This window comes from Physeter macrocephalus, chromosome 8 (assembly GCF_002837175.3).
Source record: "Physeter macrocephalus isolate SW-GA chromosome 8, ASM283717v5, whole genome shotgun sequence".
Lineage (NCBI taxonomy): Eukaryota > Metazoa > Chordata > Mammalia > Artiodactyla > Physeteridae > Physeter > Physeter macrocephalus.
The window spans coordinates 148,023,255-148,046,706 of NC_041221.1; the positions used below are offsets into that span (position 1 = coordinate 148,023,255).

A 23,452-nucleotide genomic window follows, 5' to 3' on the forward strand; every position below is an offset into this window, starting at 1 on the left:
TACAATGGAATATTACTCAGCCATAAAAAGGAAGGAAATAATGCCATTTGCAGCAACATGGATGCAACTAGAGATGATCATACTAAGTGAAGTAAGTCAGAAAGAGAAAGACAAATATCATATGATATCACTTATATGTGGAATCTAAACTATGACACAAATGAACCCATCTATGAAACAGAAAAAGACTCACAGACATAGAGAATGGACTTGTGGTTGCCAAGGGGGAGGGGGTTGGGGGAGGGATGGAGTGGGAGGTTGGGGTTAGCAGATGTAAGCTTTTATATATAGAACGGATAAACAACAAGGTCCTACTGTATAGCACAGTGAACTATACTCAGTATCCTGTGATAAACCATAATGGAAAAGAATATAAAAAAAAGAATGTATATATATGTATAAGTGAATCACTTTGCTGTACAGCAGAAATTAATACAACATTGTAAATCAACTATACTTCAATAAAAATCAATTGATCAACCAATCAAAATAGTCCCAAAGTCAAAAAAAGAAAAAAAAGAAAAAAAGAAAGGTGAGCGTTGGCTGTGATCTAACATCATGAACCGTCATGGGGTGAGGAAGTCCATGTCCATCTATGGACGAATCAGAAGTTGGTGAAAGAGGGAATGCTCTGCAGTGGCTGGAGTGCTGGACAGGAAATACGAAGTCCTGGGTCCTAGTCCCAGCTCTGCCAGTGCCTCACTGTGTGACCCTGGGCAAGTCCCTTTACATCTCTTACCTGCAGTTCTTTCATCTGCCACATGGGGGCATTCACCCCTCTCCCATCCACTTCACAGAGCTATGAATCAAGTTCAAGTATGATAAAGGTCCAACAAGCCACATAAATTGTTAATACAACATTGTAAATCAACTATACTTCAATAAAAATCAATTGATCAACCAATCAAAATAGTCCCAAAGTCAAAAAAAGAAAAAAAAGAAAAAAAGAAAGGTGAGCGTTGGCTGTGATCTAACATCATGAACCGTCATGGGGTGAGGAAGTCCATGTCCATCTATGGACGAATCAGAAGTTGGTGAAAGAGGGAATGCTCTGCAGTGGCTGGAGTGCTGGACAGGAAATACGAAGTCCTGGGTCCTAGTCCCAGCTCTGCCAGTGCCTCACTGTGTGACCCTGGGCAAGTCCCTTTACATCTCTTACCTGCAGTTCTTTCATCTGCCACATGGGGGCATTCACCCCTCTCCCATCCACTTCACAGAGCTATGAATCAAGTTCAAGTATGATAAAGGTCCAACAAGCCACATAAATTGTGGCCAATTCTGGAGAAACATAAGGGTTTCCTTGATCACCTAGGGAGTTTGGGGAAGAGCTATGCCAAGTTATGAGACCAACAAAATTCAGGTGACTAGGCAGACCTTTAAGGGGTTCAGATTACAGCTGTGCCATCCCTACAAAGAAAAGTGATGCTTTGCCCTGTGACCCCCTGGGGGAATCATCATCATCATAAAAATAATGTCTTCTGTTTCAACAGTAATTTTCAAAGTACTTTCCCCTCTACCATTTTAGTTTCGGTAGCTTGTATCCATTAAAGGAAAAGAATGGACTAAGAGTTTTTCTAGTTCTGAAAGTTTTGGCTTCTCACCATGAAGTAGGGTTAGTCTCACCCATTACACAGAAGTAGAAGACTGAGGCCCAGCTAGACAGGCAGCTTGCCAAGGTTATGGGGCTGTAAGTGAAGGGCTGCCTCTGGGATGGAGCTGGGAAAATACAGAGTTCTTAGGTAAAGGCCCAGCTTTGCCTGTGCCAGGTCTGAACTGAAGGAGGGGGTTCACTCACACTCAAGTTCCATCCTACAAATTGAATACAAATGAAGCATTGGAATCACGTGCCATTTTGAAGAGCCTCTTCCCCAGCCCTCCAGTTATTCCACAATGACAGTTATTCTGCTGGCTCTGAAGCAGAAGAATTTTTCTTTGCTATCTTCATTAAGTAGGCAGGGATGTAAGGAATACCATGCAGGGTAAGCTCCTCTCAACATCCAGCAAATAAATATTAATTAAAGAACAGGAAAAAGGACCCATAAGCCTGGACCTTTCTTGGGAGGCCTTTGAGCTTCACCAGATGATCCCCAAGTTGGGCTGCTTTAGCTGGGTCTCTCGGTTCACGTAACGTTGCCATCCTGAACACATAGTTTGAAACCATGACTCCAGTCACCCTGACCCATAGCAGGTTAGAATTCTCCTGGCCCTGAAAATTATTCCTGGGCTCCAGAATCTAATGTGAATGTAGCCATCAGGTTCTAAAAGAGGTGGCATCTGTGCATTCACTTGTTATTGAGGCTAACTCTGCGCTGGGTGCTAGAGATCCAACGTGGCACATCTCACAGTGCGTGTGGTCTAGGGGTACACCTGACAGTCAATCACATGAATAGATGTCAGACATCAGCTGCAACGTGAGCTGCACGGGGCTCTGAGAGTCATGCGCTTGAATGCTGAAAGAGTGATGACTAGGGTGAGGTCTGAAGGATGAATAGGGTTGATGGCTTGATCACGGAGCAGCATGTGATAAGGGTGAGAGCTTCTGAGTATGAAGGATCAAACAAATTCCAGAGTGACCAGGGTTACAGAATCCATGTTGTGGGACAGCACTGGAGAGCGGGCCAAGGAGTTGAATTTTATTCCAAGTGTAAGAGGAGGGCCTTGATGGGTTTTAAGCAACGAAGGAACAAGATGTAACCAATGTTTTCCAAAAGATCATGCAGGCTCCCTTTTTGAGAACTGATTAGGCAGAGGAGTAGGAGGATGGGGGCTAGGGGGGTTGAATGGAGGCAAGAAGTCCAGTTCGGATACCACTGTGATCATCCAGAATTGGAAAAGAAGCAGCATCTTCACACGGGCCTGGACACTTGTATCTGCTGTCTCTTAAGGTGAACAGAGCACTGGACTAGTTATCAGAAGACTAGTGTGATCTTGAGTATAACTGTGTATTAGTCCTGGGGCACTGGGAGAATGATTTTGCCTCTATGTACCTCATCTTGCTTGACTGTCCAATGGAAGCCATGCATCCTGATCTACTTACGTACGATTTCCAATCACACAGTCTCAGAGATGGGAGGAGTGTAAGAGGAAGCAGTTGGTCTCTGGTCCCACGTGATGCTTGGCCTTCCCTCTGTCTGACTTATTGTTGTGTCCCCAGCACTTGGTACCCTGAAGGACCAAGGGGAGGCACCAAGTACAACATCTCTATAAATAGTTTATCACTTGAACATCTTCAGAAATAGGGACACTCACTCTCATCCCCAGGATAGCCATTGTTGTACTACCCTGCCCATCAAAAATATCTTCCTCCTATTTAGATAGCATCTGTTTCCTGCAACTTCTGCCAAATGCGCCTCACTCAGGTCACAAGGCACAAGCCTCACATCAGTCCTTCAGTGAACATATCTCTCCAAGCCTTTTCTTCCTGTAGAGTCTCCCCTCTTCCTGAAGCTGTTCTTCAAAGGACATCGTTTTGTTGCACTCTCCTGCTCTCATTCCTTTGAACAAGTCTCCTCTTAGCTCCCTCTTCCTGTGAAGCATCTAGGAACAGTGTTTTCAAGCAATAACAAGTATTCGTTGGATTTCCTGGGGTGAGCACTGTCTGCCTAAAGTGGAAAGGAGTCTCTCAGAAACCGAAACAAAGTAGAACAGACAGGAACATGGGAATAACACACAGAGGGCTGACAAAGTCTCAACAATCAAGCAAGCCAGCAGGCCTGGGTGTTGCTCCCAAGTCAGTATGATCCGGGACTCTTGAGTTTCTTTATCCATAAAACTCACGGTTTGGACTGGTGATTGCTCTCGATGTTAAGCATGAGGTCCTAGTTAAGCGTTGTCACCTCTGAGCTTGAGGCTGTCGGAGCACATGTTATAAAGGGCTTAAGGGCACAGCAGCTCCAGGATGACACTTCCTTAATAAACTGAGCAGCATGGAAGGAGTCATGGAATGCAAATAACTTTATCACTGTCTGATTGAGTATGGCTCAATGCCATGTCTAGCCACCACATAAAATCACCTCATATAACATCTACATCATTGGTAACATCTTTGGGAAGCGCTGGACTTGAAGTCTCCTAGCCAAATCCAAACAATCACAGTGGAACTCTTGGCTGGTCATGTTTCTCTTCACAGTTTTGGGCATAAGAGAGAACAGGACCCTAAAATCAAGGATATGTTTCTTGTCTCACATATGATTGTCATATTTGCCATTTTGATCCAGATCAGACTATCCTTTGTCTTTTATTTCAGCCAAATTCTCTTTCTCTATGATAAGGAGGAGAACCGTGCCTGCATTCAACAGTGACATTCCCCAAGGTGGCTGGATGGAGTGCTAGTGTTGTCTTTATCTCCAAAATGTTCTCCCTTCCCTTCCTTCTAATCCATCATTTTGGCGGCCTTTGCCAGCCAGGAGGGCAGTGGCGAGAAGGCAGTCTGGAAGCATTGCTGGACATGATCAAATGTGTGCAACATATGTGTAAATGCATTGCGTTTATACATGCATGCACATACATTGGGCATAGATGTAACTGCTTGTAACAGGATGTTTATACATGTTTGTGATTTCTGCGGGCAAATGCTGACATATCTGTGTCTTTGTTGGCATGTGTCTCATGTCTCGATGTGTGCGTATGTGTGAGAGTGAGTGTGAAGATGTACCTGCAGGGCAGCCTCACCCATGAAGGATGGCAACCCCACAGGTCCTTATCCACAGTAAAGAAGGAAAATACACGGGAGACTCTGACGTTTGGATTCTCACACCCTGCTGACAGAAGAGAAGGGTGCAAGAGGGCTTGACAGCTCTGCTGATGGGCTGGGGCTGGCCCTCGGCCCCTCCCCACAGTCTTCTGTAATTGATTCTGTGCTTCTGACACCTCTTCCCTTTGGGCTGCAGGTCCCTGTCCGGCCGCATCGTTGGCGGCGTCTGGTGGTTCTTCACCTTGATCATCATCTCCTCCTACACAGCCAACCTGGCCGCCTTCCTGACCGTGGAGAGGATGGTATCTCCCATTGAGAGTGCCGAGGACCTAGCGAAGCAGACAGAAATCGCTTACGGGACCCTAGAAGCGGGATCCACGAAGGAGTTCTTCAGGGTAGGGACATCCCTTGTCCCAGGGCACTTCCACAAAAGGGAACCACTACTGTCAGTAAAATATCCTTCTCATTAGCATGAGATTATAGGCAACTGCTTAATTGAGCATAAGTCAGGGAAACTGAGACCTTTCTCAGCTTTCTACGGATCCCTGAGAAACTTCCATTTCTGCATTCATGGAAATTTCAAAGCTCTTGCATTGAATTAGACCCCTTATGTATACCAGTCTGTGCCAAGTTCTCCGAGGGCTGCAAAGGATATGACATATAATTCCCTTCCTGCTCCTATAAGCACCTTCAGCCTTATTAGTAATTGATTAGGAACAGCAAGGAACAAGGTCCCAACTTGATGCCCTTTGTGTCCCCTCTTTGGAGACCTTGATGAATAAGGAGACGTTATATGGGAAAGAATGACTGGAATAGGCAGTCTATTAAATAGTGCCAGGAGATACAGAAAATGTGAAGTGGGAGGAGTGGAAGTGGTGGAGATGTCTCGTGGCTAGAGGCAAAATGAGGAAAATAATGTCGACCTCCAAGAGTCATTATGAGATGAAAAGAGATGGACATCTAAAATACAAGGAAACAAAGAACAATGAATGGGGGCTCCATTTCCCATTAGGGCTTCGGGGGGGTGTAAGCAATTGAGAGCCATCTTGAAGGAGGGGTAGGGAGGGATTATGGCCACAAAGGATAGACCTGTAAACATCTCTAGACATCATGAAACCAAGTTAGATCAGGGGAGGCTAATTACATTCTAGGCAAAAGGAACAACTTGAACAATTGCTCCAAAGCAAGAAAACCTGTAGTTCCCTGGACTTTGGAAATGTTTAGCTCAGGGAGTTACCATATATTAATCAAATAAAAATAAGAAACAATTGCTACCACTTCCTCAGCACATACTATGAACTGGGCCCTGTGCTAAGAAGCGCACATTTCATGACTTACTTCATCTCTCATCAGAGGCGAGTTGGGGATTTGGTATCCCCATTTTACAAAGGAAGCTCAGAGAGGTAAAAGTAATTGCCCAAGGTCACACAGCCAATAAGGAGGAGGAGGAGAATACAGAGCTAGCCTCTGCATTGCCTCTGGCAAGAGGGTGGGGATCCTATGCGGACCCACTGGGTTCTCACCGCAACTTCATGGAGCAAACCCCAGACTCTGAGTGAACCCACAGGGTGCTGTGCACAGCCTCTTGATCGTGGGCTCTGCGTTCTGTATGGCAGGCAGAAGAGGGACCAAAGTCCTAACCATGGCTGATGGAGGTTCCAAGACTAAAATCATTCATTTTCAACATATTGGAGCAAGAAGGTAACTCAGGGGTCACTTGGTCAGAGTCTTCATTTTAGAAAGAAACATGACTTGCTTAAGCTAACCCAACCAGTCAGTAGAAAAACCACTTGTAATCTTGTTACAATTCTCTGACATCTTTAGCCTGCAACCAGAGTATCAAGGAGATGCCTGATTTTTGTCCATAAAGCCAGTTCTATGGCCCAGGCCCTGCTGATGCAGTTGGGGAACCACCCAATCTGTCCACTCATTATATACCCATGATCTCCACCCCGGTACATTCACATGTTACAGCCCCCAAAGCCCCTTCCCGTTCATGGTCTCCTTTATGTTTCACCTGTGACCTAAGGCAGAACAGGGGTTGTGTGTCCACGTTGCAGGCAAGAAATTGAGATGCAGGGAATTCATGATGCAAGTGTCCGGGAGGGATACAAAATCTGAATTTCCTCATTCTGACCCAAATATTCTTGCCCTGAACCACACTGTCCTAATGGATGGTGTCATTAATAATTTTTTTTTTTAAAGATCGCTCAAGTTACTAGATGGGCCCATAGACAAATCCAATCTAACCCTCCACTCCTGTAATTGGGGAAAGTGAGGTCCAAAGAAGAAAATGTGCATGTCCTAGCTAACTCAGAGGCACAGCTAAGACTTAAGACTTCCACGTTCTGTTAATAACTATAGAAATAGACATATTACTATCTCTTGTCCAGAGCACTGTGCTAGGCGTTTAGAACCAAGGCAGTGCATATTCGACAAGCTCTGTGCCCTAGCCAGGCTTACTTCATTAGACTAGGCAAATAGGTTGTATCAATAGTTCACTCTGATTGGTCAGGAGTGCTTGCCTGGAGTTCTATGTTAAGAGGGATTCTGAGGTCACATCGGGCTCAGTATGAAAGAATTCTTTAATTGCTATCAATGTCTGCCATGTATATAGGAAGGGAAACTGGTACCAAGCCAAACATGTATTGGGCATTTCTACCCTAAAGTCAAACAGGAAGAAAAGTCATAATTATTAGTAGTAATTGCACCACTTATGGAACACCTACTATGTGCCACGCATTAGGGTAGGCACTTTACCTCTTTAAAGCGTCCTATTCTCATATAATCTCCATGGCAACACTGTGCAGTGAGTACATATTATCGCCATTGTCAGGAGAGAAATACTGAGGCTCAGAAAGGTTATGTTACTTGCCCAGAGTCCTGCAGCAGGTAAAACATAAAGCATAAAACGAGGGAGACAGCTAGTTGCAGTGTAAAGGTACTAGGGGTGCAATCAGGAGATGAGGTTTTTACTCCTCCTGGCTCTGCCACTAACAAGCTACATGACTTGGACAGTTCATGGCCACATTGTGGGCCTCGGTTTCTTCACGTGTAAAAAAAAAAAAAAAAAAAAGAGTGCTGCTTACCCGATGTGTCCTGCGAGCCCTTCCATCTCTGTGACGCTGACCTTGAGAATTATCCCACCAGGACTTTGCTGGGTGGGGAGACAGGTCACCTACCACCCCCATAAGGCAGAAGGAGGGAATAGGGCGACAAGAATTCTACCTCTGAACAGTCTGGCTTTTCATCCCCGTGGCAGCCCCAACCCAGAGTCACTTAATCCTCCACCGACAGTTTAATTAAGATGTGTGAAGGACTGTGGGAGCCGCGGATGAGAAGATAGATCCAAGAACAAATACCCCAAGCCTGCTTCCAATCCCCCCTGCCACTCGCATTGCCTTTGCATTCCTGGAGATGAGATTTTCCTGATAGTTCTACTCTGAGCGACTGTGAGTGCAGCCTCGGCGTTGGGGGCACTGGGGTGAGGCTGAGGGGACATATTAATTTTCTGCATACTGTTGCCCAGAGCGCTCTGCAGCTCTGCCTGTCAGCAGCCCAGTGTTCCCCCGCTGTGACCATCCTGTCAGGTCACATTGCATCTTGCAATTGCCCTGCTGCGTGTCTTGCTGGTTTTGTGCCTGGAAGATGACCCGCAAACCTGGTCACAGCTGAATTTATCTATTTCCCTGTTTCCGGTGAGAGAATATTCAATACGTTGTAGATGCTACGATTGGTCTCGGATATTTCTTTTCCTAACTTTGAAATCCTCCCTCCCTTTTCTCCTTTTTTTTTTTTTTCTCACCTGGACATTGTTGCTTGAATGATAAATATTCACGTAAAGAACCAAATATTTCAAGCTAGCAAGGAACGTAAAGGTTACCATGTCCAAACTCCTTATAGAACAAATGAGGAAAGTTAGCAATAGAACCAAGACTAGCACCCAGGGTTCCTCACCCCCAGGCCAGTGTCCTTTCCAGATTGTAAACCATCTAGTGAAACAAATTATCTCATTTATCTAATTACAGACTATCTTACAATTCACTCTACCAAATGCTTCCCTGACATTCTCAGTAATGATCTCCATTCATTTTTCCTGGAGACCTAGAGTTTTCCTGGGTCCAGATATCTTTATTGGCTCAAGCAACAAGCTGACTGTATATCAATATTTTGCCAACGCTTGTTGATATCAAGAAAATAAACCTGATATTGTGTGCAAAGAATAACGACATATATTGCATGTATAATGATAATTTTATACTAAAGAAATCTGTAATCTATATATCAACCACTAGATTACATAGGTGGCCTAACTCTAGTAGTAACTGTCTTTAAAAAAAATAGTCCCTTACATGTGTTTAACACTTGTCCATTTACAAAGCATTTTCAAAAGCTTTGAAATAGCCCTAAAATACATCTGTCTGTTGGGGAAAGGATGCTTTTTAGGAAGACCATCACATGTGAGAGGGTGGATCTGTGGTCCTAGACCACGGGTCCTAACTAAGAACCTACTAGATAGATGCAAGGTTAGACTCTGTGCAGGACCCACAGAAGGGAAGACGTCCCCTACCCTCAGGTAGTGTTCACAAACTTGAGACCTAAGCCCAAGTATGAATGGCTCTCAATCCTAAAAGTCTAGCCTGGACAACCAGTGAGTGCCTGGACTATGTGTCCTAGAGGAACATCAATCCTCACAATAGTCCTTCCTTCTAAAGTGAGGGCCACACGGACCATACAGATGAATCACCTAGGGAACTTCTGAAAAAGATTTATTCTAGGCTCCATCCAACACCTGCTGAATCAGAATCTCTAGGTTTAGAGCCAGGGGGTCTGCATATTTACAGTCTCCACACCCGACTCTGGTCCCTACTAGAGTTTGAGAACTACTGTCCTTGGAACCGAGATAGTCTCAGAATACACAGGATTTGTTCTGATCTGTGAGATGATGAGGAGGAGGTGGCTGAAGAGAAGCAGCATATCCAGGGCAGTGAACAAATGAGGCAAAGTCACAAAGGAAGGAAGGCCCAAAATGAGTTCAGGAGGAAATGAGGAAAGCAGCTTGGCTGGATGTAGAGGCTTTTGAAATGTAAGCAGAAGACAGTATTAAGTCCCAAGTTATTAACTTTATCAGACAACCGTTTGCATTCTGAGGGCCAGCCCTGCAATACGGGATGACTGGAACTTTGCACCTATGATCCATTAGAAATTCTTTAGTGTGTTGTCCTTTAACGATGAAATCAGACTCCGCCTGTCATCAGCTCCCCACTTCTTCAGGGCTTTTTGAATATGACCTTATTGAACAACAGATAGGTCCTCTGATGTCTTGAAAAGTCAGACAGAGCCCCAGTTTCTTAACTCTCCCCGTATTTAAGAGGACTATAACTATTCAGCAGTAATTAAAAGATGCTGAGTTCTCCTATTCATTCTGTATTTGCAAGATATTTGTACTTTGAAGCCTACTGGTACTAATTAGAGCCTCTTATTTTGCAATCACTGATAATTTGTTTCTTCCTGAGCTAATCTCGCTCATGAATGTGTGATCAAGCCACACTTGGCTCTTCATTATTGCGTGTGGGCCGACCTCCATGCCACGCACAGCCAGCGCTTAATTCCAGCTTCGTTCCTGTCCCCTGCCAGAGGTCTAAAATTGCCGTGTTTGAGAAGATGTGGACGTACATGAAGTCAGCAGAACCATCCGTGTTTGTGCGGACCACAGAGGAGGGGATGGTCCGAGTAAGGAAATCCAAAGGCAAATACGCCTACCTTCTAGAGTCCACCATGAATGAGTATATTGAGCAGCGGAAACCCTGTGACACCATGAAAGTGGGAGGTAACTTGGATTCCAAAGGCTATGGCATTGCGACGCCCAAGGGGTCCGCCCTAAGGTAAGTAGCCAAGATCTGCTTCCTTGGTACTCCCTCTCCCCTCCCTACCTCAGAAAGGAAGCTGCTGTGCCTGCCACATGGCTCCAGGGCCACAGTGGGAGCTGTCAAGAAGTCTCTTCTTAGACACCTGTGGGCCTGGGAGATTCCAGCCACCCAAGATCTTCAGCCCTGAGGTTGGAAATTGACCCGGGGGCCTCAGCTTGCTCTGATTGTCGCTGCCCATATGTTCCCTTCCCACGCCTCGCCTTACCCCTCCAAGTGGTAAACATTGATGAACCTTGTGTTTCTGTTGTGTGATCTGTAACACACCATCCTTTAGCAGACACCTCCACATCCAACTAGGCCACGAACAGGGCTCTCCAGCAACCTGGATTCTTTGACAGAAGGTGGTTTGTAATGTTTGTCTCCAAAGAAGCAAGTACATGGTCCAAATGAAAAATCAAGTCATTTGAGTCCTGAGATTCTAGCTGTGGAAATCCAAACAGCACCAAACGAGTGGTAGCACCCATTCTTTCCTAGATGCTGATATCTTTAGCAAGAAACGGGTATTTAAGTAAAGAAGCAAAGTGGACTTTATTTTCACATAAAGAACCTCTGGTATACATTCCAAACAGCTAAGGCAGAGTCCTGTAAAATTAAAGTCAGAACACCTAGATTTAACTCTGGGATTTACTACTGACTGTCTTACAAAAGGTGAGACATATCATCTCCCGACCTTCAGTATCCTCATCTATACAGAGAGGATAACCATCTCATCCTTTCCTAGGTCCAAAGTGGTCTTAAGTTCAAATGGGATAATCTATATAGAAGGTAAATGAAAGCAATAGTGTGAAGTCACCTGTAAGACATTGTGTGAATTACAGAGTGATTAAATCACTTTAGGGAAGGGTAGCATTCAAGGAAAGGTGTGAGTGTTTTAAAAGGTTGTAAAAAGATGGAGAGAGGCTCCTAACCCATCTTGACATGACATCCAGAGCCACCTCTGCCTCCACTTCATTCATTTATTCCAATAATATTGATCCCTACAACATTCTAGGCACTAGGCTAGGAGCTGGAGCTACAATTTGGGGGTAAGACATACATAGTCTGGGTCCCATGGAACTACATTCTTGCAGGGAAGAAAGGCATTAAACAGATGATTATTGTTTAATGGTTCATGACAATTATGATAGTCTATAAAAGGGGACCTAGAGGACACCTACTTCCAGCAATTTGGCAGAATAAAACCCCCACTATTAAACACCTAGATATGCTGGAGAACGATATAACAAATAGCCTTTTAAATGCAAGTTAAGAAATCTCTAGGTCAAAAAGGGAAAAGGAAACCAAAACCATAGTAAAAAGTATAAACTAATTATTCTGGGTCTGCCCTAAGCAAGGCAAAGTTATAAATTATGTGACAACATACATGAGCAAGAATCAGAAGTACAAGAAAAACATAAAAGTAATCAAAAATACTTTTAAAAGAAAAAGACACTATCATAAAAGATAAGACGTATTTGGAAATGTATCAATTAGGACTTACAGAAGTGAAAAAAAAATTGTAGTCATTAATATAAAATCTCAATGGAAGAGTTAAACAGCAAATCAGACAGAGTTGAAGAGAAAATTAGTGCACTGGAAAAAAATAGGAGAAGATTCCCTAGAATATCACACAGAGAGATAAAAAGATAGAAAATATACCAAAGAGGCTAAGAGACATGAGAGAGAAAAAAATGCCAGGTGCATCTTCTTTAAGTTCCATATGGATACAAGAGAGGATGAAGTAGAGGTAATATTTGAAGGGAATTTTCCAAAATTTATGGATAACATAAATACTCAGATTCAAAAATTATGAGTCCCAAGCAGGATAAACAGATGAAAATCAGCAGCTGATTCAACTGAAACTGCAGAACAATAAAGACACAGAGAAGATCTCAAATACACCCAGAGATAACAAGGTCCAACTGGTGTGCAGGATAGGTAGGATGTGGCTGAGAAGACTTTTCCAAGGATTCTTTTATTCCAAGCTGAAATATGACAGATTAACAGGAGTTAACTAAGTATAGTAGGGGAGAGGAAGAGAAGAACAGTCCAGGCAGAGGGAACAGAACGTGCAGAGACTCTAAGGCAAGAAATCATGGTACAGTTGATAAACTAAAAGAAGCTAAGTGCTCCTGGAGCACGGGTAATAAAGAGGAGAAAAAGTTAAGCTACGACTGGAGAATAATGAAATGCAGACAGGTTTTGTAAAGGATTTTTGTCCTTATTTGAAGAGCAATGAAAATACATTGAAGAACTGTAAGCAACTGTCCAAATATCAGGAAATAACGATATCTGTAGGAGTGTAAAAATAATTGTATATGTCCTAATAAAGGGAAACCAAATGGCCCAGTATTTATTAATCATGCATTTTTGTCTGGAAGAACTTAAAAAACTCTTTGTACAAGTCTAGGCAAAGTTCAAAGGGGATTCGGAGGATAGTGCTTGGCAAGGAAAGAAACTTTTAGGTACTTATAGAACATCACCCTAGAAAGGCCCAAAGCAGAGAATGAGTTCTTATAGGTCCAGGAACACCAATGATGCTGCAGTATTACAATTAATGAAGGCTTTATGAGTCAGGGACATCATTTGATCTAAATATTTGGATGCAAAGTTGAAAAAAAAAAAGGGTACAGAAGGTGACACGATTTGCCCACTATGAAAATTTAAAAAAAAAAAAGGGTACAGAAGGTGACACGATTTGCCCACTCAATACATTACTTCTACCACCCTACCCTATCCATGGGTGCCTGGAACATGGTGACAAACTCAGTAATGTGAACACCGGTCATCTGGAACTCAAATGATTTCCCACTACAATAAAAGCTACCATTGAGTGACTGCCTACCACATGCCACACGCTGTGCTATGTGCAGTGTCTCATATTATCCTCTTAATTTCCCTATGAAGTACCATTATCCCCATTTTACAGATGAGGTAACAGTGGCACAGAATTAAGTTACTTGACCAGGTGGAAACAACTAATAAAGGAGCCAGATTTCAAGCCCAGGCAGTCTGACTCCAGAGCCCGTGGATGTACTTACTCTCTGGGCTGGGCATTATGACTGACAACACTGTTAAAGGCAGGAGACCGAACTTATGCCAGGTTCCCAGCACCTATGTAACTGGGCAAACAATCACTGTCAACTCAAAAATTAAAAATGTAGACTTTTGGAGCCCAGAGCATCCACTCACCACTCTGAAGGCAAAAGGTGATAGTGAAGGCTCACTTTAATGCCCTTCTTCTTTAATGCACCACTTCTTTGAGCAGAAACACTGCCTTTATGGGTTTTGCATACCCAAAGATTCTTTCTGGTGTAAATACTGAAAATAGTTCAACTCTATAATAAATAAATACCTAATTCTATTGCTTACATCTCTGTGAGACATAACAAGTCATTTACTGATTTTGAGAAAGAAGGAGAAAGGCAAAGAGACATGAAAAGGAACATCTTCCAGATAAGATCACTGATGGTTGATGTGCAAGTCAAGAATACCTAAATGGAGCCCACATGCCCCCAGCTCTCTCCCAGTGCTCCTTTCTCTCCATTGGCAACCTTTATGATAGCCATGGGGCTCCCTGACTCGAAAACAGAAGAGCAACGCTCATCCTAAGAGAGCCTTGGGTTTCTGGCCTGGGAAAGTCCCTCTTCACCTACTTCTCATCTCTGCAATAAAAGGAGTCATTCTAGCAACCAGCAGCGCAGAGGTCCCACGAAACATATCACTGCAAAACGCTTACAGAAAGTATGATTAACCACAGATGCATGCCCACAGTCCAGCCCGGCTTCCTTCAGGTCTCTGTCTCACATGCCCCAAATGATTCCGAATCCCCAAGTCATGGTCAAACACCAAAGAGTCATGGCAAGCCAAATGCCACAGACACATGTGCCTGATGCAACAATCTTAGATTCACTGATCTGATCCCAGCAAACCATTCTGCATGACAGAGGTGGAAAATGAGGAGAAGAGTAAAGGGGTAGGATATGATACCTCTGTTCCCCATTGAAAAGGGGCTTAAATGTGCTTAAAGAGGATATGGCTGAGGAAATCAACGTTGTCTTCAAATTATTTAGAATCGTAGAAAATACCTTTTCAAAGACTGTCTAGTCATTCACAAAGCTGCAGACTCTTTAGGAGTGTTTAACACTACAGACCTTGCAAACTTCTCTTCTGCCCTGTGAAAGGTGGGGCTTTGGCTGCCCTCACAGGCAGACTTAGTGCCAGTGCCCACAGCCAGAAAGGACCTCCCTGGCAGTCCCCTGCACCACTCTCCATAAAGCCAGACCTGACCACACCTGCGGGGCATTCGCTCCCTTCCAGCCTGCCTGGAAAAAGGTCCAGGTTCCTCCAAGGCAGATCACCCAGCTCTGCCCCAGAAGGTAAGAGAGCCGATATCTAAGGCCCAAATGTTCCTCTAAAACTTGCCAAGTCTACTTGGCAGAGGCCAGGCTTGTCCCTACAGAGCATTAAAAGGCTGTGGCAGTGACAGAATGACATGTTTGTCTCTTCTGCTCTGGAAACAAATACTCAGGAAGCAAGGTGGTTCGGTGCTTGATTTTCCATTTGGACAGGTGGTGTTTCTTTGAAACAGATGCTGTCTGTTGGCCGTCACTGCATGCTTGGGATTGGGTGAGGGGCTGAATTTTGTTTCCGAAGCCCTGAGGTTGTGGATAAAGACCTACGCAGCCAATGCCGGTCACCAGGGAAAGGTAATAGGTAAATCCACTAATTGTGATCTATTGGCCCTTCTGTTGCCATCTCAATGTATCTGCTGGTCTGAACTGAAGTCTCTTTTCTTTATTATGATAAAGACTCCCTTCAGTTAGAGACGATGTATTCAAATTTCCTAACTAAGGGAGCATGACCCCTGTTTTACCCATTCAAGAAGGAATCCACACCAGGTGGGCCTGAGTTAAAATGTCAACTAATGACTCTCCTTCACAAACCGTCTATCAGGAGTTTAATGGATTTGCTAAGAGTTATACCCTAATCGGGACATTGGTCAAAGTCTGGTCTTTAACTGTGACTGTGGTTCCGCGGCATCTTCTCTGGTCCCTGTGATCATGACGTGTTTGTGTTCTGTCACGTGCCTTATCCATGCCAGACGTGGGAGCCAAGGTGATAGGAGGGGCACAGTGCAGCCTTCTCCTACGGCTTAGTGGGTGAGGGTCTAAGACCCACTCCCTGGGCTTTCCATGCAGCTTCACAGATTCCTTTCCAAATACGTATCTTCTCCACACAAAGGACTGTGTGATGCACTTCAGGGAGCAGTGGTGAGACAGGAGCGATCCCAGCCCCTAAATGATGCAAAGTCAAACACAGCTCATGAGCAGTATTACATAGATACCCGTTATTCTGCTCAATGCCCTAAGAGATCCGGGAACCCTCAAGAGGACAGTCCGCATCTGAACGAGAGGATTTCCAAAAGTTTCGAGGCCAAGGTGACATCCAAGTTAGGCCCTGAAGAAATTGTGATAGATGAGAAGTAAGGAGAGGGAACTCCAGATGGAGGGGACAGAATAACAGCAAACACAGCGGTGGGAAAGCACAGGGCCTGTTTTCAGGAACGAGAATCCGCTTTAACTAGAGAATGCATTAATAAGCAAGCGCGACTGGCTGTGGTCACAGTGCAAAGGATTTCAAAAGTCTCTGTATTTGTTATCTGATGTCAGTAGAGGTCACTGAAGGCCATTGATGGAGGGACCACGATCAGACAGACTCCCGCAGGTGGTCCTGGCAGTGGTTTGCGACAAGAACCAAAGAGAGGAGGCTCACAGGCAGGGAGTCATTTAGAAAGCCATTGTGGTCATTTTGGTAGGCAGTAATAATGTGGTTACAGATCATAATGAGATGGGGACAGATGGAAGAAGCGGCTCTATGTTTGTCATCAGTCATAGCCTTTACTTTAAGACTTGGTAGTTTGGGAAAGAACTCTGTTATGGGAGCTTTCTGGGACTTCTGTGCTCCTGCTTCAGGACTACTCAGGTACAAAGTGATTCAGGCAAGGACAGAAAATGGGCAGATGTGTCCCCACTTCAACTTCACTTCTGTGGCACACAGAAGATTGAGAAAGGCATCTCTGGGAGGGGTACAGAATTCCTGGCACACAAGCAAGAATGCTGGAGGCTGCCAATTACCTTTACCTTCCTCCTACTGCACTGTATCTTGTCTATATCTATTTTATGTTTTAATCGGACATAAGCTCAAGATTTGCTCATCAACAGTTTAGTTTCCATCGCATCCCTACTGAATATATTTTTCTCCCTTCATACAACCCTAGGCTGGAAAATATCTCCTAAGAACCACTCGTCTGTATTGGCATCTGGCTAAAAAAGAAGAGGGAGGTTAAGGCCATGACTCAGGAAGAAATGTCACAAGGTTTTATGGAGAGCGGTCTCACTTCCAGGGATTGAGGGTCTCCTAGCTGCCCACCTCCATGCTGGGACCATGTGACATGACTGTATCTTCAAGGCCGTTGAGAAGAGTTTTCCACTTTTAGGGAATCACCCTGACCCAGAATGTAACTGGGAAACAAAGTAGCAAGTGATGTCTTGGTGGTGTTGAATCTATTGCCATAAAAGAACAATATCCCTATTTTAGTACGCATTAAAATCTTCTAGGGAAGCTGGTTTAAAATGCCCCTTTCTAGACTCTGATTCCTGAGATTCCTGATTCTGCAGGTCCAGGTAGGGTCCAGAAATGTGCAATTTCCACAAGTCCCCAAGGTGATTCTGTTAGAGGTGGACAGCAGTCCACTTTGGGAGGCAAGGTTAGAGGTCAGGGAAGAGAGACGTACGTGTTTTCTGAGGAAGCAGTGGGTTGGAAAGAAAAGGAAGATTAATATAATGGGAGAATGACAGGGAAACTGCCTTGAAGAGTGTCAAAACCATGATCCTTGGAGTCAAACTGCCTCAATTCAAGGTCAAGGGCCATTACTTTACCAGCAGTTGGACCTAGCTTCGTGAGTCACTATAACTTTATGAGCCTCTGTTTTCTCTTCTGTAAAATTGGAGTAATAACAATTCATTGCAGTTGCTCTGAGTTTTGATGAAATAACATAAAGTGCTTGTTCCAGAGGGTACTCATTAATGTTAATTCTCCACCCCTATCCTCCTCCCATTAGACCTACCAGAAAGTCACTTTTGAGCCAAATAACTTACTTTTTTCTTCTTTGTGAAACCAACTGTGTTCATCAGAAATACACATGAAAAAAAAATTTTTTTAAATTAAAAAAAAGAAATACACATGAACCCCACCCTCAGCCCCCTACACTGGCTGCATTAGAAATAAAATGTCTCTCTGAGAACAACTTGTGATCCACCCCCACAGAGAACACACTAAAAAAAAAAAAAAAAAAAAAAAAAAACCTGATATTTCTTTCTCTCCCTCCCTCACACCCTATTCCCATAGTATGGTACTGGTGCAGGGCCCACTGCTGAGAATAAATGCAGTAAGTCCCAGGGAAATGACAGTCCCTTTCAATTGGTCCTTGCCTCCTGATGGGTAGCCAGGGATGCTTGTTGTCATGGTAACCCCCTGAACTCTGTGACCCAGGTCGGGCCTGATCAGAGACAGAGGTCTCCAAGCAGAGAGGCTGGATTCGCCTGTATCCTCAGAAGAGCTGGAGAGAAAGGAAGAGAGGGAGGGAATCAGGGGATAAAAAGGGAGAGAGAAAAAAAGAAGGGAGGGAAAAAGAGGCAAGCAGAAAGTGTGTGTGTGTGCGTGTGTGTATGTGTGTGTTTGAAAAGAGACTGGAGGTTTGCCAGAGGACGGCTGCATCAATACAGAAGCTTCTCGGGTCAGGACACGTGGGATGGCTCAGAGAGAGTACCAAGAAAGCCTGCTAGGAGACTGGCGCAGCATCCCAGCACACAAGCCCAGGCGGGGGATGGGGGCGTGATTTAGCCTTTTAGTGGTGATGCTAAGACCTATTGTTAACATTTCTCAAGCACTGACTCATCCCAGGCACTTCTCTGAAGTATGTGATGCGCGCTAGCTTATGTAATCCTAACAACGGCCCTGGGAAGGTAATATTGCTTTCATCTTAATTGTACAATTCAGGAAACTGAGGCAGAGAGTGGTTACGGAACTTGCCCAGGGTGACCTGGTGTGGAAACTGGAGAGCTGGATTTTCAACCCAGCCAGCCTGATCCCAGGTTGGGATCTTCCCAACCATGTGAGGCAAGCGTGGACGTAAGGAGAGAAACTATCAGGAAGAGATGATTATTTGGAGGAAGAAGATCATTTATCCTCCCCCCAACACCTACATGCAACTTAGCCCCACCCAATCAATATACAAATAAGAAAAGTGAGGCTCCACGAAGGGAGGTGCCTACACTGCCTGAATCCCTAGGGAATCCTTCCTCCCTTCTTCACTCTTTGCACGTGGGAGGCACACAGTGCAAGGGGCAGGGTCACATCACAGGCTGATGTCATTACCCTCTGCCCAACAGCAGAAAGGGGCACACTCATTGCTTATTAAGCTTCCCTACCTGCCCACGACGGACTGAAACGAAAACACCCCTAAAGCATTTTATGCTTCCAGAAACTCTGCAGAGCTTTTGATGGAGTGCAACAATGAAAAGCAGACCACTTTAGCCTGACTTTACCATAAGTGTACAGGCAGGGGAGGGGGGGAGGAGTTGTGTATTCACTTCATACCTGCTGTGTACCTACTGTGACGTATGAAGTGACTACATATGAAACGAATGCATTCAGCACCCTAGCGATGTCCAAGCAGTCATCCTTCTCTCATCTTTTGATTTAGGCACTATCATTTTCCTTCACAGGTGAGGAAGCTAGGATTCAGAGAGGTGATGTTTTGCCCAGGTTCTCAAAGTGACTTGTGGGACAGGGCTTAACTACAAACCCTGATTCCCAAACCCTCCTTTCTTCCACACCTCCACCTCCATGCTAACAGAGGCATCCTCCCCTGCCTCTGTCAACTTGTAAGGTGGCATCCTGAAAACATCAAAGGAAATGAGACCCCAGGTCCACTTGCACTCCACAGCCAAAGCACTCCTTCCTGAAGCACCGGGCTAGGCTGGAGCTCCACGGTACAAGATTTATTTTGGAGGATCCTGGCGGCATCCCAAAGACAAACGCGCACTTGCTCCTGTTAGGGCTCCGTTTTTAAAATAGCACCTCGTTTCTCTCTCTCTCAACCTCCCGCCCTCCTCCTGCCTCTCTCCCCTCGGCAACTTTTTTTCAGACTTGCCCAGCCTTTTGCCTTTTCTAAGAAGGCAGCTGCTGTTACACAAAGGCAGACCAGGACAGGGAAGGTCTGGATACCTGTCCCAGCTCTGTCACTCAGGGCTTGTGGGTGTGGGAATCAATGTGCTTTGTGTGGATCAGACCCTGTTCAAACCTTGTCTCCCATATTTCCAACCCGTGTGATCGTACTGGTGCAGGGCCCACTGCTGAGAATAAATGCAGTAAGTCCCAGGGAAATGACAGTCCCTTTCAATTGGTCCTTGCCTCCTGATGGGTAGCCAGGGATGCTTGTTGTCATGGTAACCCCCTGAACTCTGTGACCCAGGTCGGGCCTGATCAGAGACAGAGGTCTCCAAGCAGAGAGGCTGGATTCGCCTGTATCCTCAGAAGAGCTGGAGAGAAAGGAAGAGAGGGAGGGAATCAGGGGATAAAAAGGGAGAGAGAAAAAAAGAAGGGAGGGAAAAAGAGGCAAGCAGAAAGTGTGTGTGTGTGCGTGTGTGTATGTGTGTGTTTGAAAAGAGACTGGAGGTTTGCCAGAGGACGGCTGCATCAATACAGAAGCTTCTCGGGTCAGGACACGTGGGATGGCTGAGAGAGAGTACCAAGAAAGCCTGCTAGGAGACTGGCGCAGCATCCCAGCACACAAGCCCAGGCGGGGGATGGGGGCGTGATTTAGCCTTTTAGTGGTGATGCTAAGACCTATTGTTAACATTTCTCAAGCACTGACTCATCCCAGGCACTTCTCTGAAGTATGTGATGCGCGCTAGCTTATGTAAGCCTAACAACGGCCCTGGGAAGGTAATATTGCTTTCATCTTAATTGTACAATTCAGGAAACTGAGGCAGAGAGTGGTTACGGAACTTGCCCAGGGTGACCTGGTGTGGAAACTGGAGAGCTGGATTTTCAACCCAGCCAGCCTGATCCCAGGTTGGGATCTTCCCAACCATGTGAGGCAAGCGTGGACGTAAGGAGAGAAACTATCAGGAAGAGATGATTATTTGGAGGAAGAAGATCATTTATCCTCCCCCCAACACCTACATGCAACTTAGCCCCACCCAATCAATATACAAATAAGAAAAGTGAGGCTCCACGAAGGGAGGTGCCTACACTGCCTGAATCCCTAGGGAATCCTTCCTCCCTTCTTCACTCTTTGCACGTGGGAGGCACACAGTGCAAGGGGCAGGGTCACATCACAGGCTGATGTCATTACCCTCTGCCCAACAGCAGAAAGGGGCACACTCATTGCTTATTAAGCTTCCCTACCTGCCCACGACGGACTGAAACGAAAACACCCCTAAAGCATTTTATGCTTCCAGAAACTCTGCAGAGCTTTTGATGGAGTGCAACAATGAAAAGCAGACCACTTTAGCCTGACTTTACCATAAGTGTACAGGCAGGGGAGGGGGGGAGGAGTTGTGTATTCACTTCATACCTGCTGTGTACCTACTGTGACGTATGAAGTGACTACATATGAAACGAATGCATTCAGCACCCTAGCGATGTCCAAGCAGTCATCCTTCTCTCATCTTTTGATTTAGGCACTATCATTTTCCTTCACAGGTGAGGAAGCTAGGATTCAGAGAGGTGATGTTTTGCCCAGGTTCTCAAAGTGACTTGTGGGACAGGGCTTAACTACAAACCCTGATTCCCAAACCCTCCTTTCTTCCACACCTCCACCTCCATGCTAACAGAGGCATCCTCCCCTGCCTCTGTCAACTTGTAAGGTGGCATCCTGAAAACATCAAGGGAAATGAGACCCCAGGTCCACTTGCACTCCACAGCCAAAGCACTCCTTCCTGAAGCACCGGGCTAGGCTGGAGCTCCACGGTACAAGATTTATTTTGGAGGATCCTGGCGGCATCCCAAAGACAAACGCGCACTTGCTCCTGTTAGGGCTCCGTTTTTACCATGCCTGGTGGAGAAGCTCGTAAATGGCAGAGCAACACATTAAGGAGAGAGAGGAGGAATGTGGAGAGAGCAAGGTGACAAGGATGGATCTGGGGAGGTGAACCCCATAGGAAATGAACGGCCCTGACCGCGAGAACAGCAGCCCAGCGCGGGCTGTGATTTGCCTTCCCAAGCACTGCGTTCTCCCGCTGATACACAAATTGTATGTTGCTTTATTTTAAGAGGCTGATGCTGTCAAAAATAGCACCTTGTTTCTCTCTCTCTCAACCTCCCGCCCTCCTCCTGCCTCTCTCCCCTCAGCAACTTTTTTTCAGACTTGCCCAGCCTTTTGCCTTTTCTAAGAAGGCAGCTGCTGTTACACAAAGGCAGACCAGGACAGGGAAGGTCTGGATACCTGTCCCAGCTCTGTCACTCAGGGCTTGTGGGTGTGGGAAACAATGTGCTTTGTGTGGATCAGACCCTGTTCAAACATTGTCTCCCATATTTCCAACCCGTGTGATCTTGGGAAAGTAGCAATAAGCAGTGTGGACCATCGACTGATCATTGGGGCCCTGAAGTTAGGGCTGAGTGTGAATCACGGGCTGCCAGTTAATGACAAAAGTCGCTCAGGCACTTCACCTCCCAAAGCCTTGACTTTCCCAGATATAACAACTGAAGGTAGCACTAACATAAACTTCGGTGGTTCTTCAATGGGATCATATGAAGTGCTTAGCACAGTGCCTGGCACATACTAAAGTGACTAAGAAGTGTTAACTGTCATTATTTAATCTCTCTGAGGCTTAGTTTTCTCATCTTCCAAATGGGGATCCTAAAACAGGCTCCGCAGGATTGTCTTGAGAATAAATAAAATCACATATGAAGAGCTCATGGTGCATCGGGAGCTCTTGGATGTTAATCCCCTTTGCTCTTCAACTTCACCCTCACCTTGCTGTTTCCCCTCAGCATTCACCATCTATTAGTTTGGGGATCCATCCAAATAAGTGGTGAGTGCCTTCTCTGGGCCAGACCTCTCTTGGCTTCTTTTCATTGCAGTGGGGCAGAAATTGCAGGATACCAGGGAACAGAAATGTTCAAATGTATAGCTTTATTCCCTTTACACCCGGTACCACAAACATTCGGCTAATAGCCACATTGCTTCCATCCATTTGTCTGGAAGTAGAAAGAAAGCGTAGGGGTAGTCCTGAGTTGAGCGCTTGCACAGAAATTCTGGGCCATCTGTTTCAGGAATGTTTTATGAGTGGCCCTGTGGGCTGGGATCATGGCTGGATCATCATATCTAATCAGCCTCTCCCTATGCAGAGTAAGGGACGAAGGCCCAGGTGAATCCCTAACCAAAGGAGCCACTTCCTCCCAACTAGATGGAGGTAGTAAGCCAGCAGTTTTCAAACAAAAGAAAGTCAGGCAGGGAAATTTACATATATTATTCATCCCTCCTCGGCACAGACATCTAGCAGAAGAGCATAATGACCTCTTAATCATATTGCCTATTCCCATGGGAATGAAATTTATTCCTCTGGAAGAACATTAAAAAAAAAAATCATAGTACTATTTTTAGTTTTTTAAGGAACTTCCATACTGTTCTCCACAGTGGCTGTATCAATTTACATTCCCACCAACAGTGCAAGAGGGTTCCCTTTTCTCCACACCCTCTCCAGCATTTATTGTTTATAGATTTTTGATAATGGCCATTCTGACCGGTGTGAGATGATATCTCACTGTAGTTTTGATT

The 23,452-nt window shown here is 45.1% G+C and overlaps 1 protein-coding gene across 3 annotated transcripts in view; it reads left to right on the forward strand.

Annotated features, from left to right (window-relative positions):
• The window catches only part of GRIA1 (glutamate ionotropic receptor AMPA type subunit 1), a 312,704-nt gene that overhangs the window by 261,702 nt on the left and 27,550 nt on the right, over positions 1–23,452 (forward strand). For all 3 annotated transcript variants that reach the window (XM_007109572.1, XM_007109573.1, XM_007109574.1), the window contains 2 exons: positions 4,890–5,088; positions 10,331–10,578. In XM_007109572.1, the coding sequence (XP_007109634.1) occupies positions 4,890–5,088; positions 10,331–10,578 (447 nt within the window). The remainder of the gene's footprint in view (positions 1–4,889; positions 5,089–10,330; positions 10,579–23,452) is intronic.